This window comes from Gopherus flavomarginatus, chromosome 14 (assembly GCF_025201925.1).
Source record: "Gopherus flavomarginatus isolate rGopFla2 chromosome 14, rGopFla2.mat.asm, whole genome shotgun sequence".
NCBI lineage: Eukaryota > Metazoa > Chordata > Testudines > Testudinidae > Gopherus > Gopherus flavomarginatus.
This window is the reverse complement of record NC_066630.1, coordinates 42,266,619-42,285,661: the sequence shown is the minus strand read 5'-3', so window position 1 is coordinate 42,285,661 and position 19,043 is coordinate 42,266,619. Positions and strand designations below refer to the sequence as shown.

Genomic DNA, 19,043 nt, shown 5'->3' with positions numbered 1-19,043 from the left:
CCCAAGAGGCCTCTGCTCAGCAGCCCCAGCATTCCTTATGCGTGGGGAATGGCCAAAGCCAAAGCAGAGCTGTCCTCGGACAAGAGCACCTGGGGGGCGGGGGCAGAGACAGAGGAATTTGTGAACCCTCTTCCCTGTGCCAGGGGAAGGATGGTGACGTGATCCCGGTTCTGCCACTGACTCTGTGTGACCTGGGTGAGTCACTTAGCCTCTCTGTGCCTCAGGTTTCCATCTCTATTGTGGGGCACTAGCCATGTCCTGCTTCCCCAGAGTACAGTGAGGGTGACTGGGAGGCGCTCAGATACTCCTGTGATGGGGGCCAGACAAGTATCTAGACAGACAGACATCATTTGGCCCCTACCATAGGCAGAAAAGCAGCAAGAGCCAGGGGGAGGAAAGCACAGACAACAACGTGGGGCAGTCTGAGCCACCCCTGGCCTCTCAATCCTGCTGAACCTCGGCAGGAGGAGGGGGAAATCCTAGAGGAGAAAGCTGCCATTCACCCACTAATAGCCTGACAATCACATGAATAGGAAAGGCCTGTTTAATGGGATTTGGGCTGCACAGACCTTTTCTGCCTGTGGCAGCAACTCTGTAATGCACCAGTGGGTTTTCTCCTTCAAAGGAGACCTGCAAAGATTAAATAACATCAGTGCCCTTGCCCCTTTTGTGTCTCTTTGATGGGGGTAGGCCTGAAAGGGGTTTCTTCACATTAGAAATTCAGGTCTGGTCTAGCCTGTATTCCCTGGAAGAGTCTGTAGGTGCCTGGAGGACTAGCAGGCTGACAAGGAGGAGGAACAAAGGTGAAATCGAAGCAGCTGAGACCCGGGCTACACTACAGAGCGAGGGTGTCACAGGGCAGTTATGTCGGCCTCGCTGTGAAGTGTCTACACTAGCACTGCCACCCCTCCGGGTGTTACCCAGACAGTCCGGGTTTGGGCTCCTGCATCCGGGCGCCATTTAGGGTTGCCAGGTGCCCAGTTTTCGACGCTAAATGGCACGCAAACCAGAAGTCCAGTTACTGGCGCCAGGTCATTAACCCACATCAGCCTCTGCTCAGCTGGCGCTGCCTCCTACCCGCAGGAAGGCTCCTTGAGAGAATCCAGCGAGCGACGGGGGGGAGAGGAGTCAGGGAGAGGAGCGAGTGATGGGGTGGGGCCTTGGGGGAAGAGGCGGAGCACAGGGCAGAGCCTTGGGGGTCCAGTTACCGGCCATTAGAAAGGTGGCAACCCCAGTTTACATTTAAACTTCGCTCCTGCAGGCGTAACTGCTCTGCTATGTGGAATTAATAACTCCAGGGCCACGAGCGGCAGAGTCAAGGCTGCTGCAGTTAGGTCGATGCAGCGTCAGTAACGCTGACATAAGGGTTTGGCCTCTGCCTGGCCTAGACGAATCTTCATTGCCTTTTCAATGCCCTGAGAAGAGGCCCTAGCATATTAGACCCTTCCAAACCGGTGACATTTCAGAAGCCCATCACCTTTGTTCTGGGCTGTTATCCATCCCCCCCATGTACAACACACATCTCTCCTGCTCCCTCAGCTGTACTTTAGACTCTACCAGCTGTTGATTCCTTTCCTATACTCTCCCAAACGCAGCCCGAAAAGCACTTATTTCTCAGTCTGACCATTCCTTTCAGATTAACACCAACCACAGAGGGAGCGACTCTATGGAAGAGAGAGACAGAGACTCTCCCACATTCTGCACCTGAACTGAAACACAAAATGGCCAGTTGTCTCACAGCTGGCCTGGGGGTTCTGGAATGAATGGGAATAATTCAGAGGAAACAGCGCGAACGGTTCAGTTATGGGGCTCCGGGCTGGCACCACAGCAAGCACTTACGCAGTCATCTTCCTGCGTGAGCTGAACAATCCGGTGGAGAACGTCAGCCAGATTGTCCCTGCGGAGGAGATGCAGAGGGGTCATTTGCCTTTCCCCATCGCACAGCAGAGCCTGATGCAGGCTCAAGTCAGCACCGAGCTGGGAAGTGTCCATTGCGACTGGACGTTACACTGACTGCATGGCTCATCTATGCACCTCCCTCTCTCCCGCAAGCCACCAGCCTTGGCCTAGCTGCAGCCAGCCTGGGGCATTGAGCACCTGCCTAAGAGGTACTCAATTACACCTCCCTGTTGGCTAGCCTAAGAGGGGGTGAGCACACTGCTGTGTCCCTGCCCCTGAGACCCCAGGCCTCTGCATTATGTCTGCTGGACAGTAACCCAAGAACATAGGACTGGCAGGGATGGCCATCGAGTCCAGGCCCCTGCTAATCACAGGCAACCCTGTCAGATCATCCCCTTCATAAATGTATGAAGGTCCCATCTTCAAACTAGTTGGGTCCTTTGCCCCACTACTCCTGTTGGGTGAGGTGCTGGAACAGCCTCCTCTCTGATGGTGAGAAACCTTCTAATTTCCAGCCTAAATGTACGCCTGGCAGTTTATCCTGGTTCCAACATTGTCCTTAACTTAAACAGCTCTCCCCCGCCCGCCAAAATATTTACAGAGCGCAATCAGCCCGTCTCTCAAGCTCTTTGAGTCTCCTCTCATAGGACAGCCTCTCTCCAGTCCCCTGATCACCCAACAGCCTCTCTCTGCACCTGTTCCAATCTGAATTGAGGCAGCAAGAGCTCATCCCCAAGCCTGCACCAGGCTGAACACTGAGGCAAACACCGCAGGCCTTTGGGGCTCATGATAGTCCGTGGAAATTCAGCACCACTGGGACTGGACTAGAGGCTGTGCAATCCCCGTCACTGGAGGTTTAAGAACAGGTTCGCCAAAACCATCAGGGCTGGTCTAGGTTTCCTTGGCCCTGCCTTGGCACAGGGGGCTGCCCTAGCTGACGTCCAGCTCTGTTCCAGCCCCACATTTCTATGAGATGATTCTGTGACTTTGATACCTCTGATTTATCAGAGCATCATCATTTAAAGGCCCAGTACACACAAAGGCAAATGGTGATTAACAACGCAAAGCTACAGTCTGTGCAGCAATTGCAGTAAATACATGTAATTTGACTACCTGCAACACACCCAGTGTGTATACAAATCAGGGGTCAGGCCTGTGAAAGTTTACTTCATTACATGCATGAGTCACGTGACACTTACTTGGATTTGATGTTAAAATTCTTTCCTAAGGAGACATGCCTAATGGATTTGCTTCGGCCTATCGCCAGCACCAACGTGACCATGTCAGCATCAAAGCCTACAACACACAAAAGCAGCAATGATGATCCGTGACCAGTGTCCGGCACTTTGTGACTGCCAACGCCCCAAGGACACATGGCATGAACAGAGAGGAGCAGAGTTAGATGTGGCAACCGGCAGCCACGCCTGCAGCGGGAGGGTTGTGAGAAAAACCCAGATTTTGCTATTGTAGCACCAGATGCTGCTAAACCTTACGCTGAGGGTGCATCCCCACCTCAACAGACCCACGGAGATCGACAAACTGCTCAGTTTGTCCCTTGGCCACCTCCAGGGCACTGCAGCCTTGGCAGATGGTGACTCGCTGGCACAAGGAGGCTAGTGCCCTTGCAGAGTGGATGGGTATGTGGGGGATCTCAGTGGGCTATTCCCCGGGAAGCTTTACCAATCCCAGGCTCTGCTTTCAGACGCCCGTGTTTCTCCAGGGCTGGTTGTTAAGCTCCTGTGCGGAGCGGAGAGCGCCACTCCTGCCTCTGTCCTCCCAGGGCCCCTGGCTGAGCAGACGGAATAGAGCCTGGGGGAGGGGGATGGGCATGATCATGCATAGGGCCCTTGCCGGGGGGGCTGTTCAGCAGCTGTGAGCATTCCTGCCTGCTGACGGAGCCCAGTTCAGCCAGTTCTCTCCCAGTGTTTTCCCTCCCGTCTTGAAGTGAAATGAGACGATGCTTCTGACGGCAGGGAAGGTGTCCACAACCCAGGAGATCAGCCCCTCGCCTTGGCAGCCACGGACACACACTGTCAGTGAGCTTAGAGAAGGCTGTCTGCTCAACAAGAAGCATGGCAGGGTGGCACAGGAGCCCTCCCAGAACCAAGAAGCGGGGCTTGCCCACGGGGAAAGCTGGCTGCCTCCCCGCCCAGAACAGAACCCCTTGAACGCCAACAAATGGCAGCCAGCCAGAATTCAAATATAGAAAATACAGCCAAAGCGACTGCCTTGTGACTAGCCAAGCAGGGCTCCATAGGCATGGCAAGTGGTAAAGCCAGCCAGCTCCAGTCACCTCGCTACTCGGCCACGTCCCATTGGTAGGACAAGGGATGCAGAGACTTTGGAAATCTTCCATCAGAACCGATAAATAGGGAAGTGCAACGGGGAGTTTCAAGAAAGGAGTTCCCTCCTTCACAAGCCCTTGACGACTTGTCGTTGCTAATTTCCAGTGAAGTCCTACCAGACCAAAACTCACACAAAACCAAACGAGGCCAGGAGAGGAAAGAACTGGAAACCCATCCCAAAGCAGAATGGTGCTGGCACAATGGAAACCAAGCTGCAATTCTGGAGCAATGCCCTGTGAGATCGCCACAACACTTGTTGAGGCGTCTGGTGTCTGGCCAGCAGGCAGCCAATGGGCCTGGTAACCAAGTTGGTCGTTTTCACACAGCTTTCAGTTTGCTCACCACTGACCAGACACAGGTGGAAAATTACTCCACACAACAGCCCCATTAGCACAGAATTGCTCTTCTCTAAGCTGCTCCTGTCCCTCCCGGTGCAGCCCAGCTCAGAAGGAAACGGGCACATGCAAACTACCAGAGCAGTGCAGGAACCACAAGAAATTCTGCCATGTCAAAAATGATTTTTGTTCCTAATTGGAACAAAACCAAAGAATTCAGAAATCTGCCAAGAAATGCAATTTTAAAAAAAAACACAAACTTGGGGTCAATGGAAACGTTTGCTCTTGATTTCAGTAAAAAAAACCCAAAGCATTTGGATAATGTCAAAAATTCCATCGACATTAACATGCTCCCGCAGAAAGTTTCTATTTCAGCCAAATGGCAATTTCTGATAGAAAAACGCTCCACCAGAACGAAATGTACCAGGCCTAACTGAACCACAGCTCCAGCATGCCAGCCACTTGCTGCTCCTCGTGTTTGTTACTGCCCTGTGCTAACAGGGGCAGAAGACAGGCACCGAACTGAAGCAGTGGAGTCTTGGAGTACTGGAAGAAGTAGGCCATGGAAATGCGGAAGCATGGCTAGGAACAGCTATACAAAGAAGCAAGGGCAGGAATGGAGGAATACTGCATATAACGGGGATGGCAAACTACGGTCCACGGGCCACACCCGGCCTGCCAGCCAATTTAATCTGGCCCTTGAGCTCCCACTGGGGAGCGGGGTTTGCGGCTTGCCACACTCCAGCCGGGGAGCGGGGTCCGCGGCCGCTCTGTGAACACGTGATGCAGTTCTGCACAGCTCCCAGAAGCAGCGGTATGTCTCCCCGCTGGCTTCTACATTTAGGGGCAGCCAGGGGGCTCTGTGCACTGCCCTCACCCCAAACGCCGACCCCGCACCTCCCATTGGCTGGGAATGGTGTCTGGCTAAGGAAGCTGCAGGGGTGAAGGGCAGTGCACAGCAGAGCCATCTGGCCGCGCCTCCGCACAGGAACCGAAGGGGGGACATGCGCTACTTCTGGGAGCTGCTTGAGGTAAGTGCCACCCATAGACTGCAGCCAAACCCTCCCATGCCCCAATACCCTGCTCCAACCCTGATCCCACTCCTGCCCTCCGAACCCCTCAGTCCCAGCCTGGAGCACCCTCCTGCACCCCAAATCCCTCATCCCCAGCCCCACCTCAGAGCCCGCACCTCCAGACAGAGCCCTCAGCCCCCACCCCAACCCCCTGCCCCAGCGCACAACCCTCTCCTACTCCCAGAACTCCTCATTTCTGGCCCTATCCCAGAGCCCGCACCCATTCCTGCAACCCAACCCCAATTCCGTGAGCATTCAGGGCCAGCCATACAATTTGCATACCCAGATGTGGCCCCCACCCCCAGTATATAACCACATATGGCAGCTCAGAGAGCCACAGTTAGTCACCCCTCATCAAAACAAGTCTCGTTTTTTAAATGGTTATTTCTACAGCAGTTGAGGGGACCTCAACCTCAATCATTGTTCTGGCAGGGGGGTTATCTTGGCTTCTGTAGCTGGCAGCACACAGCCTTGTGCCAAGGTTCAGAGGAAACACTTCCAGCCACGGTGACAAAACTCACTGTAAGTCAAAGAAGCTATGTACCTACCATTGTCTGATAAATCCAAATTGCTAATTGCATTGGCATCAAAAATCAGATCTTGGATCACCTGGGCACCTGCCGATCGCAACTGTAAATGAAACACAAAGCAGAACAAGAGTAAAAGGGAACATTCGGATTTTCACAAGCAAGAACATGACAGTTGGGAAAGTCGAATCAGCGCTCAGTGCCCCTGGGATCACCCTGCACTAAGGGGCGTTAGATCAAACAGTCTAACCTGGAACTTCACCGTGAGCTGCCTGCCGATTGTGCCAGCTTGGCCCAGGCTCAGGTTAGAACCAAAGCCACCGCTGCAGGGGCAGGGCAGAGATACGGGATGTGGAGAAAGGAAGAAATAAAACCCTTCGCGCTTTTCAGCCATGGGGCACAAAGCTGTCCCCAAAGGTGGGTGGGTATTATTATAGACGAGGAAACCGAGGCCTAGAGGCCCAGGAAATCCAGAGGAGCCTAACTACCTTTGAGGAGCTGGGCCAGAAAGATTCAGGGAAACTTTTCCAAAAAGCAGTTTAGGAGCGACTGAGGAGCCTAAATTCCAGTGACTTTCAATGGGAATTAGGGGGCCTAAACCACCTAGGTGCTTTTCAAGCTTTTACCCTCCATGACGGGCCCAAGGTGGCTGCAGCTGAGACATTAACCCTGAACTGTCTCCCTTTCCTGTTAGTACAGCCAGGATCCTCATTCCCATCAGCCTCAGAGGGCGCTGGGGGGGAAATCGTTAACACTGTGGAAGTGCTAGGAAACCCTCAGGGAGAGACCCACAGACGGGATGGAAGGTGAGTCAGGCTTGGCATCGCAGGACCTGCCATGGGGGTACGTAGCTGCAGCGCTCCCCAGCCTGGTACCAGTGCTGGGCAGTGCTCAAAAGCAGCAGAAAGTTGGCTCAGCCCTGGCTATCTCACGGGCACCGCAGGACTGCCAGTGGGCTCCTTTCAGAGAGCTAACTCTGTCCGTGTCGGAGGGCTTACACAGGATGATGCTCTCTCCCCTGGCTTGGCTTCTGCCCAGGCACTCCTTGTAAATGCCTAGATCATAACATCCACGTAGCAATTAAACTACTCGATAATGGGCCAAAAATTCCACCTCGTGGAAGGCTGTGCAACTCCATGAAGTCCTACTGCTCTGCCCAGCCTCTGTGCTCTGGTGAGTGAGCTGCACTTACTGCCCAGCCCCGGGAGTTCTTCACCCGGGGCTACTGGGCTCAAATGCAGTGTCGAGGTTTAGCTGGAAATCAGCTGTCGCTCTGTTTTACTGGGTCACGTGCCACGTCCTCACCTCGCAGCTACTGAGGTCCAGGTGCAGGTCACTGATCTGAGAGTTATATGCTAACCCCTGCAGCAAGGCCCTGCAATGAACCAGAAAGTAACCGGCGTTTAGAGTGGTTGTGAACCCAGCGCTCTCCGCTCATCAGCAGGCAGAGGGAGCTAGATATGCTGCCAGCCTCCCCCCGGGAATACCATCGGGAACAGTCAGTGACTCCCCTCTCACTCAACCTGCCCTCAGCGCAGCTGGGGGTAGAAGCAGCCCTGGCTCTTGCTCCCTGGTCCTGCAGCCCCTCTGGAACACTGCAGGGTGCTAGGAGAGCCAAAGGTGCGTCCCACCAGCCGCCCTAGCTACCTTGCCATCCACAAGCATGATGCCTGAGTGCCTTCTGAGGCAAATCCACAGCACCTGCAAGGCCCTGCTGGACTCCAGGGAGTCTCTGGCACTGCTCCCGTCTGGGGGTCATGCTGCCTCTTGACACCAGTACAGTTCTGTTCCTTTGTCTCGCACACACTCACTCGCCCTGGTTCCCAGCGGGACTGAAGGAGCTGGGGAAAGGGCCGGCAGTGCTGAATGGCAGGGATTAGTGAATCAGGCTGAGACCAGGGGGAGCATGCACTTGGATGTCCAGAGGAGGCTGCTAGGTGTATTAGCTGGGCTTAATACATAGGGATTTACTAAATCAATAGCCTGTTGTGAGCTAAGCCCCTCTGTCTGTGGTTTCAGGCAGGCTATCCCCAGCCCAAGTTACTCAGATCCTATGCACCCCCCGACTGCAAACCACAGCAGTTTAATCCTCTAAGACTCCTCAGGACACCCTCAGCTCTCGTTTTCCCACCCACTGTGCACATACATGCGTGCAGCTCCAGCAACCAGGAGCCGCCCTCTACAGGACCTTGCTATTCGCACCTCTGTTTGTTTGCACGGTACAGGCCGAGCATCACCAGGGCTGAGATGGTGGAGGCTGGTCACCGCTGTAAATCTGTCCCCAGTTGTGGGGTCTGAGCCCTTGCAGTTCTGTCCCTAAGCACATTGGGAAACAGGCCCCTTACCTTACAGCCTCTGGCGGTAGCTTGATACACGCCAGGCTGACGTATCGGAGGGCAGCCGCTTTGCTGAAGAACAGTTTGATGGCCGGAGGGACATCTCTCGGCTTTCTAAAATGAGCAGAAGAGCATATCATCTCAGCCCCCCTTTCTACCATTTCAATTAACCCCAACTCAGCTGTGTCCTCTGTCGACAGTAACACAGCCTGCGCACCAACCCCAAAGCATGGAGTCCATCAGTTTGGAGGTAGGGTTGCCAGGTGTCCAATTTTGGACCAGAACACCCAGTCGAAAAGGGACCCTGGCGGCTCTGGTCAGCACTGCTGCCCGCAGAGCTAGGCAAGTGATTATTTCCCTCTATTCGGCACTGGTGAGGCCACACCTGGAGTACTGTGTCCAGTTTTGGGCCCCTCATTACAGAAGGGATGTGGACAAATTGGAAAGAGTCCAACGGAGGGGAATGAAAATGATTAGGGGGCTGGAGCACATGGTTTACGAGGAGAGGCTGAGGGAACTGGGGTTATTTAGTCTACAGAAGAGAAGAGTGAGGGGGGATTTGATAGCAGCCTTCAACTACCTGAAGAGGGGTTCCAACGAGGATGGATCGAGACTATTCTCAGAGGTGGCAGATGACAGAACAAGGAGCAATGGTCTCAAGTTGCAGTGAGGGAGGTTTAGGTTGGATATTAGGAAAAACTTTTTCACTCGGAGAGTGGTGAAGCACTGGAATGGGTTCCCTAGGGAGGTGGTAAAAGCTCCATCCTTAGAGGTTTTTAAGGCCCGGCTTGACAAAGCCCTGGCTGGGATGATTTAGTTGGGGATTAGTCCTGCTTTGAGCAGGGGGTTGGACTAGATCACCTCCTGAGGCCTCTTCCAACCCTGATATTCTATGATTCTAAGTAAAGGCAGAGCAATTGAGCAAGGCAGGGAAATTGAGTCAGACCAGTAGAGCATTTTGTTTTCTGCTCACTTTTGCTAATATCTATTGAACTAAAAAGCCCATGGAACAGGTGGGAGGAAAAATCTCTTAGTGAAAGGTTCAAACAAACCAGTCACTTCATTTTTGGGCTGAGGGAGATCCCATCCCAATTCTCCGGTCAGCCCTCTAGCAAAGACAAACAAGATTTGATATTCAGGATAGTTCTAAGATTAAAAAACCCATGGGAAAATGGAGCTATTGTGAGGAAGCTGAAAAGGGCACAAACCTTTAGCGGGAGGGAAATTTTCCTGTCTACAAAGGGCAGCGTACACAGGGGGTGGGAAGCCCAGGTAAAAAATGAACCTACGTCTCCCACCGGCCAGCCCAAAACCACACCTGCTGCAACACTGAGCCTGGCATGAAAGCCTCCAGCGCCTGAGGCACAAATGAGGTCAATACTACAAGAGAAGCTGCCCTCTAATGTGAACAGGTGCCAGCGGCAGCGGGGCCGGGGGGAATAAAAGTCAAACCGGAATATGAAAAAATGCAACAGTAAATTCTTTTTGAAATTCCCCTTGACAGTCATCAAAAATAACGTGAACAACGCTCCTTTGCATTTCCATCCCACATGTTGCTCTTCCCACAGCGCGTTCCTAGGGGTCTGGCCCCCAAAGGACTTGCAACCTACGGGCTGCTCTTCAGGAGGAAACATCACCAGATTAATTTAAGGGGTGAATGGAAACCTATTTAGTTACGCCGATGCAAAAAGGCTGTGTGGACACTTTTACTTCAGTTTAAGCCAGGCTGATTTTGGTTTGGCTTAAATTGCTCAGGAAGAGGTTCAAGCTAAATTGAAATCAGCCATGTTGCTGCCCCCATTAGCCCGTTATTTCTGCTCCCAGGGTCGCATGCTACCCTGCACACACAGAGGGAGGATGGGATTTATGTACCTCTGGTATTTTCAAACGTGTCACTAAGCAGGGCCACAGCGGCCTGGAAGGGCAGTTCACCCATGGGGTGTTAACTGCTCCAAGAGGTCGTGGTCACTGCACCGGGCAGCTACTGAGAACTGCACCCAGCCAGAGACGCGACGGCTTCCAGCAGACAGACACACAGGGAATCCCCAGGCCAGACTTCGCTAGACACGGACGACAAAGGGAGTGAATCTGAGCCTTACCTGTGCGAGTACACGTTCTTGGAGACATCCAGGTGGGCGAGATTGGCACAGCAGCCGATGGCCAATGCTCCGAACAGCTTGCAATGGAAATGAGAAGTGTGTGAGACCAAGAGGCCGGGCCAGGGCCAGGGCCAGCATAGCTCCACGGGCCACGAGTGCTCCTCCCCACACTAGACACAACCCCTCTCCCGCTTCAGGAAAAGCAGGTCTGGGGGGACCTGCCCCCTCCCAGGACGGCCTGAGCTTCCCCTCGCCCTCATGCTTCTGGGACCACGTCTCCTATTAGCAAGCACCATGCACAGCTGGGAGCTGCCCTCCCCACCCTGACCACACTACCGTTTACAGGGCTTCCTTTCCCCAGCTACTCCTCTACTTCCCCTTCAGTGGGGACGCCAGGAAAGGCCACCTAGCTTCCCCCAACCCTTTTCAGTCTCCCCCCTGGCCATCCCTCTCCCTCCTCAGTCATTTCTACCACGCAAAGCACGTCTCCCTCCCTCTCCACCCAGACCACTCCTCCCACAAAGGCCAGGAGGGCTAACTCTCCAAAGGTGGAAATGCTGCAGCAGCCCTGGCAGAACTGAGCTCCCCCCTCACCCGACTCGGAGAGCCATCCGCTGCTTACTGGGCACAAGCCTTGCTGTCATGGCATGGGGGCCGAGGCTGCCTCTGGGCACTGGACAGCCCCCAGCACACACCGCAGATGGGCGATAAGGAGCCTGACCACTAGGCCTGGCCGTGTGCGGTTTCTATGCATCCAGCCAAGCATATACTGCCCCCCATCACCACAGTATCAGAGCACCCCCTGTGAGGTAGGGCAGGACTACTACCCCCACTGCATACAGGGGGAAATAGAGGCACAGAGCCGAGGTGAAGGCTGGGGCAGGGGAGGGAATTGAGACAGGTTGTCCAAGTCCCAGACTAGCACTCTCACCACTGGGTCAGCCTTCCTCTTGTCACTAACCCTCTGCAATCTACTGGTCACATTGTCTGACACAGCTGTGCTAGGACATGCGGCTCTGCTATAGAAGGTGACTGAGTGTCCAAAACGGCTCCCTGTGCGTCTTGAGGCAGAACTAGCGACTCCCATGGACCATGCAGGGCCGGCCCAGCCCAGGGAGAGGAGCCGGAGTCCGAGTCCCTCTTAGCCAGCCACAGAATGGGTGATTAACGGTTTGATTTTCCGAGATGTCAGCCCCTCACTGAAGTCCCACTGAAAATCAGACCGCACACACCTAGCAGCTGCAATGTGCACGGCAGCTGTAGGCAGTGGGGTGGCAGGGGTCCCACAAGGTGTGTTTTGGCCTGCAGAAGGCAGGCACATGGGACCAGCTGACTGAGTCCCCAAAGGAGTCTGGCTGTTCAAATAAGCACACCGGCTGATCACAGAGACCCACTTTCCAGAGCAAAACAGCATTTTACGATGCTCCCCCATTTCCAAGGTAAATAACCAGATCTGCGTGCAGCAATGACAGCGAGGGAAACGCAAGGAGCTGGAAGACTTATCTGGAAGCATAACTTCGGTGGAGTGAGCGATCCCAAAGCACCAACATCTGATGTAATTTAAGGTCCGGCCATAAATTACAGTGCCGAAGCTGTTCCAAACCTGGATGCCAGAGCCAAGATTTACACCCGAAGCTGCAGCACCTGCTGCATTCATTCACTCCTGATCAATAATGCATGAGACTTGCAGTACATTTCTGCCTCAGCTGGGGCTAAGCCAGGCCTGGGAGTTCTGCAGGCACCAGCAGCTCAGTTGCCTCTGCCTAAAGAGAACAGAGACCCGGGAACAGGAGCCCTGGGAGGCAGAAATATACTCGTCTGCCTCTTGGGCTGCACAACTGCAAAGTGACTCCAGTCTGCAGGGCCAGGCACACGGCAAGGGCTGGAGTGACGCAGATGGCAAGAAGGAAGGTCTCAGGAGCTGGCCACTTCGGCACAGATGAGTGGAGAACAGCCCCTTGCTACTTACTGCATCCAAAGCACAGTCTGTGCCAGCCAGGTTAAGGTGAGACACCGAGTTTGCGTGGCTGAGGAAGCTGTGCAAGCTCTGTGGGGAGAGAAGATGTGGATTTAAGGGTCCGCTGGAAGGGTTTTTCTGGAGGTAGTGTCTCCTCGCACTGGAGGCCGAATGCAGGACATTCCTTCCTGGGATCAGGAGCAAGCCTTTCTCCTGGGCTTTAGCAGGGTTAACGTTCAGCTCAAGAAAGTGGAGAAGGAAACAAACCAGCCTGGGGCTGAGCCCAGACCCTCCTTCCCACAGGTACCCCCTCCTCCCCAATTGGCTCCTTCCCCTGGGCAGCACCACCAGGCCACGGGAAGCTGAAATGGAGCTGGCTGCTTGGCCAAAGTGACCTGCAATAGATTTGCCAAGAATGGTCTCTGATTTGGGGGCTTTTGAAAACACTGACTTCCCACAGGAGTCCACAGGAGCTGTGGGGGCTGGGCACAGGGTCCACAGGGTCTCAACTGGGCACCCAAAAAGCAATAATCCCCTCTGAACATTTTGGCACCAAATGACAAAGGGGGCAGCCCAAAAATCTGACCAATCCCCAACAACAGACCCAGCTGATGGCCAGATTCTTCTGACCTAAACCATTAAACCTCCAGAAAATGCAACACTCGCTAGAGAGAGAGTCTCCGCTCCAATCAGAGGTGTGACTGCAGCTCGGGCAGGCACATCTAGCTAGCTTAGGGATCAAGAGCAGCATGGACCCGGGGCAGGCTAGCAATCTGAGTTCACATCCACATGCAGCAAGCCCACCCTGACCTGTGCTGCCATGTGGTCTCTGCTACTTTCAGCCCCACCCTAGCAGGTATGCCTGAGCGGCAGCCTCCCATTACCAGAGCAAGGGTGAGAGAGAAGAGACACATCTCAGCTCACTCTACATGCAGATCAGGTTTTAGTTGCGTTTCTCTGGCTTGGCCCTTGCCACCTGCTGGGAGCTATTTATACATACGCTGGCATCGTCCGTGGCAAGGACGCCAGGATTCCCCGAGAGATCCAGGTGCTGAAGTGAGGTGCTGAAGATTCCATTAGATGCAAGGGACTGGCATAAAGTGCTTGCTCCTGCCCGAGGGAAGGGAGGAGAAGCCGGTGAGCATGTTGGGGACCCAAGAGCGGACGCAGAGCAGAGAAGGACATTGTCATATTAGAAACCCTGCAATCCCAGAGCCCTGCTTGGTTCAGACCACCCAGAGATGGCGGGTGAAGAGGGACCATCCCACACTGGAATTCTCTCCTAAAACTCCTCTGGGAGCCCCCGGGACTCCGAGAACCAGCCCTCCCACATCATGCCCAGAGCACCCAGCAGAGCCCTTTGGCCACCTGACTTTGAAAAGGGGCCCCCTGCACACGCCCATGGACAGCGCCCAAGCCAAGAGGGAGCAGAGCCATCTCAGGACCGAAAGCAGTCATTCCACAGTCAGGGCTAGACTGGGCTGTTGAGGGGACATTGCTCAAAGAGGCCTGAGGCCCAGCATGGGGGCTCCAGAGGACATGCAGGCCAGAGCAGCCCCGCCACCCTCTTTTACACTCTTGTGGAAAGGTTGCCTGTGCTAGCCTGGAGCCCTCTGGCTCCTGTAAAGAGTCCCAAAGGCAGTGAGGAGTTTTTCAAAGAAACATTATTAAGGGCACAAGAGCAAACTATTCCACTGCATGGGAAAGATAGGAAGTGTGACAAGAGAAAACCCTGGCTTACTCAGGAGATCTTCAGTGATCTAAAACTCAAAAAAGAGTCCTACAAAAAGTGGAAACTCAGTCAAATTAGAAAGGATGAATATAAACAAATAACACAAGTATGTTGGGACAAAATTAGAAAGGCCGAGGCACAAAACGAGATCAGACTAGCTAGAGACATAAAAGGTAACAAGAAAACATTCTACAAATACATTAGAAGCAAGAGGAAGACCAAGGACAGAGCAGGCCCGTTACTCCATGATGGGGTAGGGGGGGAAAATAACAGAGGATGAGGTGCTTAATGACATCTTTGTTCTGGTTTTCACCAAGAAGGTTGGAGGTGATGGGATGTCTAACACAGCAAATACCAGTGAAAATGTGATAGGATCAGAGTCTAAAATAGGGGAGGAAAAGTCAAAAATTACGTAGACAAGTTAGATGTCTTCAAATCACCATGGCCTGATGGAATTCATCCTAGGATACTCAAGGAGCTGACTGAGGAGATATCTGAGCCATTAATGATTACCTTTGAAAAGTCCTGGAAGACGGGACACATTTCAGAAGACTGGAAAAGGGCAAATCTAATGCCCATCTATAAAAAAGGGAAATAAGGACAACCCGGGGATACAGACCAGGCAGCTTAACTTTTGTACCCGGCAAGATAATGGAGCAAATAATTAAGAAATCAATTTGCAAACACCTAGAGGATAATGAGGTGATAAGTAACAGTCAGCATGGATTTGCCAAGAACAAATCATGTCAAACCAATCTGATAGCTTCCTTTGACAGGGTAATAAGCCTTGTGGATAGGGGTGAAGCAGGCAATGTGGTATATCTTGACTTTAGTAAGGCTTTTGATATTGTCTCTCATGACTTTCTCATAAATAAACTAGAGAAATACAACCTAGATGGAGCTACTATAATGTGGGTGCAAAACTGGTTGGAAAATCGTTCCCAGAGAGTAGTTGTCAGTGGTTCACAGTCATGCCAGAAGGGCATAACGAGTGGGGTCCCACAGGGATTGGTTCTGGGTCCAGTTCTCTTCAATATCTTCATCAATGATTTAGATAATGGCATAGAGAGTACACGTATAAAGTTTGCGAACGATACTAAGCTGGGACGGGTTGCAGGTGCTTTGCAGGATAGGATTAAAATTCAAAATGATCTGGACAAACTGGAGAAATGGTCTCAAGTAAATAGGATGAAATTCAATAAGAATAAGTGCAAAGTACTTCACTTAGGAAGGAACAATCAGTTGCACACACACAAAATGGGAAATGACTGCCTAGGAAGGAGAACTGCGGAAAGGGATCTGGGGATCATAGTGGATCACAAGCTAAATATGAGTCAACAGTGTAACACTGTTGCAAAAAGAGCAAACATTATTCTGGGATGTATTAGCAGGAGTGTTGTAAGCAAGACATGAGAAGTAATTCTTCCACTCTGCTTCACGCTGATTAGGTCTCAGCTGAAGTATTGTGTCCAGTTCTGGGGGCCACATGTCTGGAAAGATGTGGACAAACTGAAGAAAGTCCAGAGAAGAACAACAAAAATGATTAAAGGTCTAGAAAACATGACTTATGAGGGAAGATTGCAAAAAATTGAGTTTGTTTACTGTGGAGAAAAGAAGACTGAGAGGGGACATGATAGTTTTTAGGTACATAAAGGTTGTTACAAGGAGAAGGGAGAAAAATTGTTCTTAACCTCTGAAGATAGGACAAGAAGCAATGGGCTTAAATTGCAGCAAGGGCAGTTTAGGTTGGACATTAGGAAAAACTTCCCAGCTGTCAGGGTAGTTAAGCACTGGAATAAATTGCCTAGGAAGGTGGTGGAATCTCCAGCACTGGGGATTTTTAAGAGCAGGTTGGACAAACAGCGGTCAGGGATGGTCTAGATAATTAGTCCTGCCATGAGTGCAGGGGACTGGACTAGATGACCTCTCGAGGTCCCTTCCAGGTCTATGGTTCTATAGATCTATATCTACATATACCTTTGGAGGTCAGCGAGGTCCTAGAGAAGTTCAGGCTGCGCAGGCCCTTGGTGCATTTCTCGATGTGCTGGCTGAATGCAGTTATCCCTAAGGAGAGAGCAGACAGGCGACAGAGGGCCTGATGGATATATATAGTATAGAGGAACATGGCTCTGCATGTGGGTATGGTGAATAGGAGGCTTAATGGGATGTTCTCATCTGAACTGGAACACCTCAGTGGAGTGAATAGAGCCTGAAACAGCTCTGAAAAGTGTGAGCTACTCCATTTATTTAATGGGTGTTCTTTTCCATCCTCTTGTGATTGCATCTCTGTGCCTTTGCCATGAATTGAGCATGTCTGTTATCAGACATTGCACCCACGGCCATGGAGCATCATTGCTTGTCTGCCATTGGCTGCGTGCTTCCGCCTCTGTCAAACGAACCCGATGCCACAAGTCCCCATCCCAAGGGGCCTGTAAGCTGAGACAACTGGCACCTGCTGATGGCGGGGGCACAATTTAAAGTGTGAGTCACACTCCACCCTTATCCTCAGCAGCCCCTCCCTGCAGCTCCCAGCTGTTTGCTGCCGCCTCTCCCTGCAGCTGCAGCTTGCAGCTCACCCGCCCCAGGACCTGACGCACGGGGGGGGGGGGGCAGGCACGCAAACCCTGGCAGAAATCGGGGAGGCATGTGACCCCGCGTGGCCCCCCAAGCATTGCCTCTGCCTGTGAGAGAAGGATTGATCCTGCAAACACCTTGGCCTGGGTGTCGTGCGAGTCCCAGGCACTTCATGTCTCCACTGCAGAGCCTATGCCGGCCTGGCCGCTCAGGGTATGCTACACTGCAGCTGGAAGTGAGCCTCCAGCCTGGCGAGGCAGACCTGGGCTGGCTTCGCCTGAGCTAGTGTGCTACAAACAGTGGAGCAGGTGCTGTGGCAGGTGGCGGCTCAGGCTAGCCAGCCCCCAAGCTCAGACCCGGGAGGGTCAGGTGGGCTTGGACTCGGGTGGCTAGCCCAAAGCGCCACTCACGTCACTACCAGAAGGTGAAGAAGGAGGCTGTCCCCACTAAGACAGAGGCAAAATCCAAGGCTCTGAAGGCTAAAAAGGCCGTTTTGAAAGGAGTCCACAGTCACAAGAAGAAGAAAATCAGGACTGTCTGAAGCTGCCGGGACACTCTGAAGGGGCCGTATCTGTTGGGACAGGAGCGTGAGGTACCTTTGTCCTCCAGCTGGTTGCCAGCCAGGCTGATGGCGCTTAGAGCCGAGTCCGGGTTTCCTCTTAACGCCTGGGCCATCCTCTGGGCAAATTCACTGCAAGGGAACAGATCTCACTTTACAACACATCCAGCGTTGGTGTATTCCCAACATGGCCAGGCACCCAGGTGCCAGGCACCAACCATCTCACAACCAGTCACAGGGAAATAGCGCTGGGGTCACTTTGTGCCTCTGGGGCAGTGCCAGGCTAGGGTAGGGGAGGAGAGGCACTAAGCGGTGGGGGCCGGATGCATTACACCTATCGGTCCCTAGGGTGCTAAGCGATCGCTCGTGCTACACCTGCAGCAAAGGTGGTGGCCAGCTCTCTCAGCAATGCCACCATCCCAACCACGGCTCTGGTCACAATCAGGCCCAGCTATGCACTGCCAGAGGGGGCACTTCTCTGCCACGCTGGCTGCAGTTCTCCTGTAAAACAGCAGAAAGTTGTCTCCAGCCAAAGAGTTGCAGAGATGTGAAATTCCCCTGCCCGGTCATTCCCTGCTGGGGTGAACTTCAGAGCCTGGCTGCGTCATGCAAAGGGGAATCCTGCAAGGAACGGGCAGTTTCCTCTCTTATCTCAAAATTATAGTTAAACAAATACATTACTGCAAAACCAGGGCTGCAAATTTAAACGCTCAGCAGCAGGAACCCAACAAAGACATCTGCGTTCATGGGCCATACCCTGGCACATCCATGAGCTCTTTCCAATGTGAGGTGGCCCTCTGGATGAATCCAAACACACCGCTGAGCTAACATTACCTAAAGCACACACATAGCTTTTCAAAATGGGATGTACGCTCCTAAATCACTGATCCCGTGGAGTTTTGTTTGGCTCTGGGTACTCTGGAATTCCCAGCTGTAATAATAATCCAGCCATCATCCATGCCTACAGTGCAAGTTACTGTTACTCGATTACGAGAACTTTTTCTTCCCTTTCCCAGTTTTTGGATATTTAAATTCATCCCTTTAAAACAGGGGTGGGCAAACTTTTTGGCCCGAGGGCCACATTTGGGTGGGGAAATTGCATACATGGCCATGAGTGTAGGGCTGGGGCAGAGGGTTGGGGTGCAGGAGGGAGGGAGTGGGGTGTGTGGGAGGGGGTGCAGTGTGCAGGAAGGGGCTCAGGGCAAGGGGTTGGGGTGCAGGAGGGGTGTGGGGTGCAGGAGGGGGCTCAGAGCAGAGAGGTGGGGTGCAGGAGGGGTGTGGCAGGGTGCTCAGGGCAAGGGGTTGGGGTGCAGGAGGGGGCTCAGAGCAAGTAGGTGGGGTGCAGAAGGGGGCTCAGAGCAGGGAGGTGGGGTGCAGGAGGGGTGTGGCAGGGTGCTGAGGGCAGGGGGTTGGGGTGCAGGAAGGGTGTGGGGTGCAGGAGGGGGCTCAGGGCAGAGGTCTGGGGTGCAGGAAGAGTGCAGAGTGTGGGATGGGGCTCAGGACAGGGGGTTTGGAGTGCAGTAAGGGTGTGGGGTGCAGGAGGGGGCTCAGGGCAGGGAGGTGGGGTGCAGGAGGGGTGTGGCAGGGTGCTGAGGGCAGGGGATTGG

General features: G+C 53.2%; 1 protein-coding gene across 4 annotated transcripts in view; it reads right to left on the bottom strand.

Annotated features, from left to right (window-relative positions):
* The window catches only part of CARMIL2 (capping protein regulator and myosin 1 linker 2), a 133,088-nt gene that overhangs the window by 81,804 nt on the left and 32,241 nt on the right, over positions 1–19,043 (bottom strand). For all 4 annotated transcript variants that reach the window (XM_050922324.1, XM_050922322.1, XM_050922320.1 and 1 more), the window contains exons 11-20: positions 17,474–17,568; positions 16,281–16,367; positions 13,572–13,681; positions 12,584–12,661; positions 10,615–10,691; positions 8,525–8,629; positions 7,485–7,554; positions 6,201–6,282; positions 3,099–3,195; positions 1,840–1,897 (exon numbers count right to left, since the gene is read on the bottom strand). In XM_050922324.1, the coding sequence (XP_050778281.1) occupies positions 1,840–1,897; positions 3,099–3,195; positions 6,201–6,282; positions 7,485–7,554; positions 8,525–8,629; positions 10,615–10,691; positions 12,584–12,661; positions 13,572–13,681; positions 16,281–16,367; positions 17,474–17,568 (859 nt within the window). The remainder of the gene's footprint in view (positions 1–1,839; positions 1,898–3,098; positions 3,196–6,200; positions 6,283–7,484; positions 7,555–8,524; positions 8,630–10,614; positions 10,692–12,583; positions 12,662–13,571; positions 13,682–16,280; positions 16,368–17,473; positions 17,569–19,043) is intronic.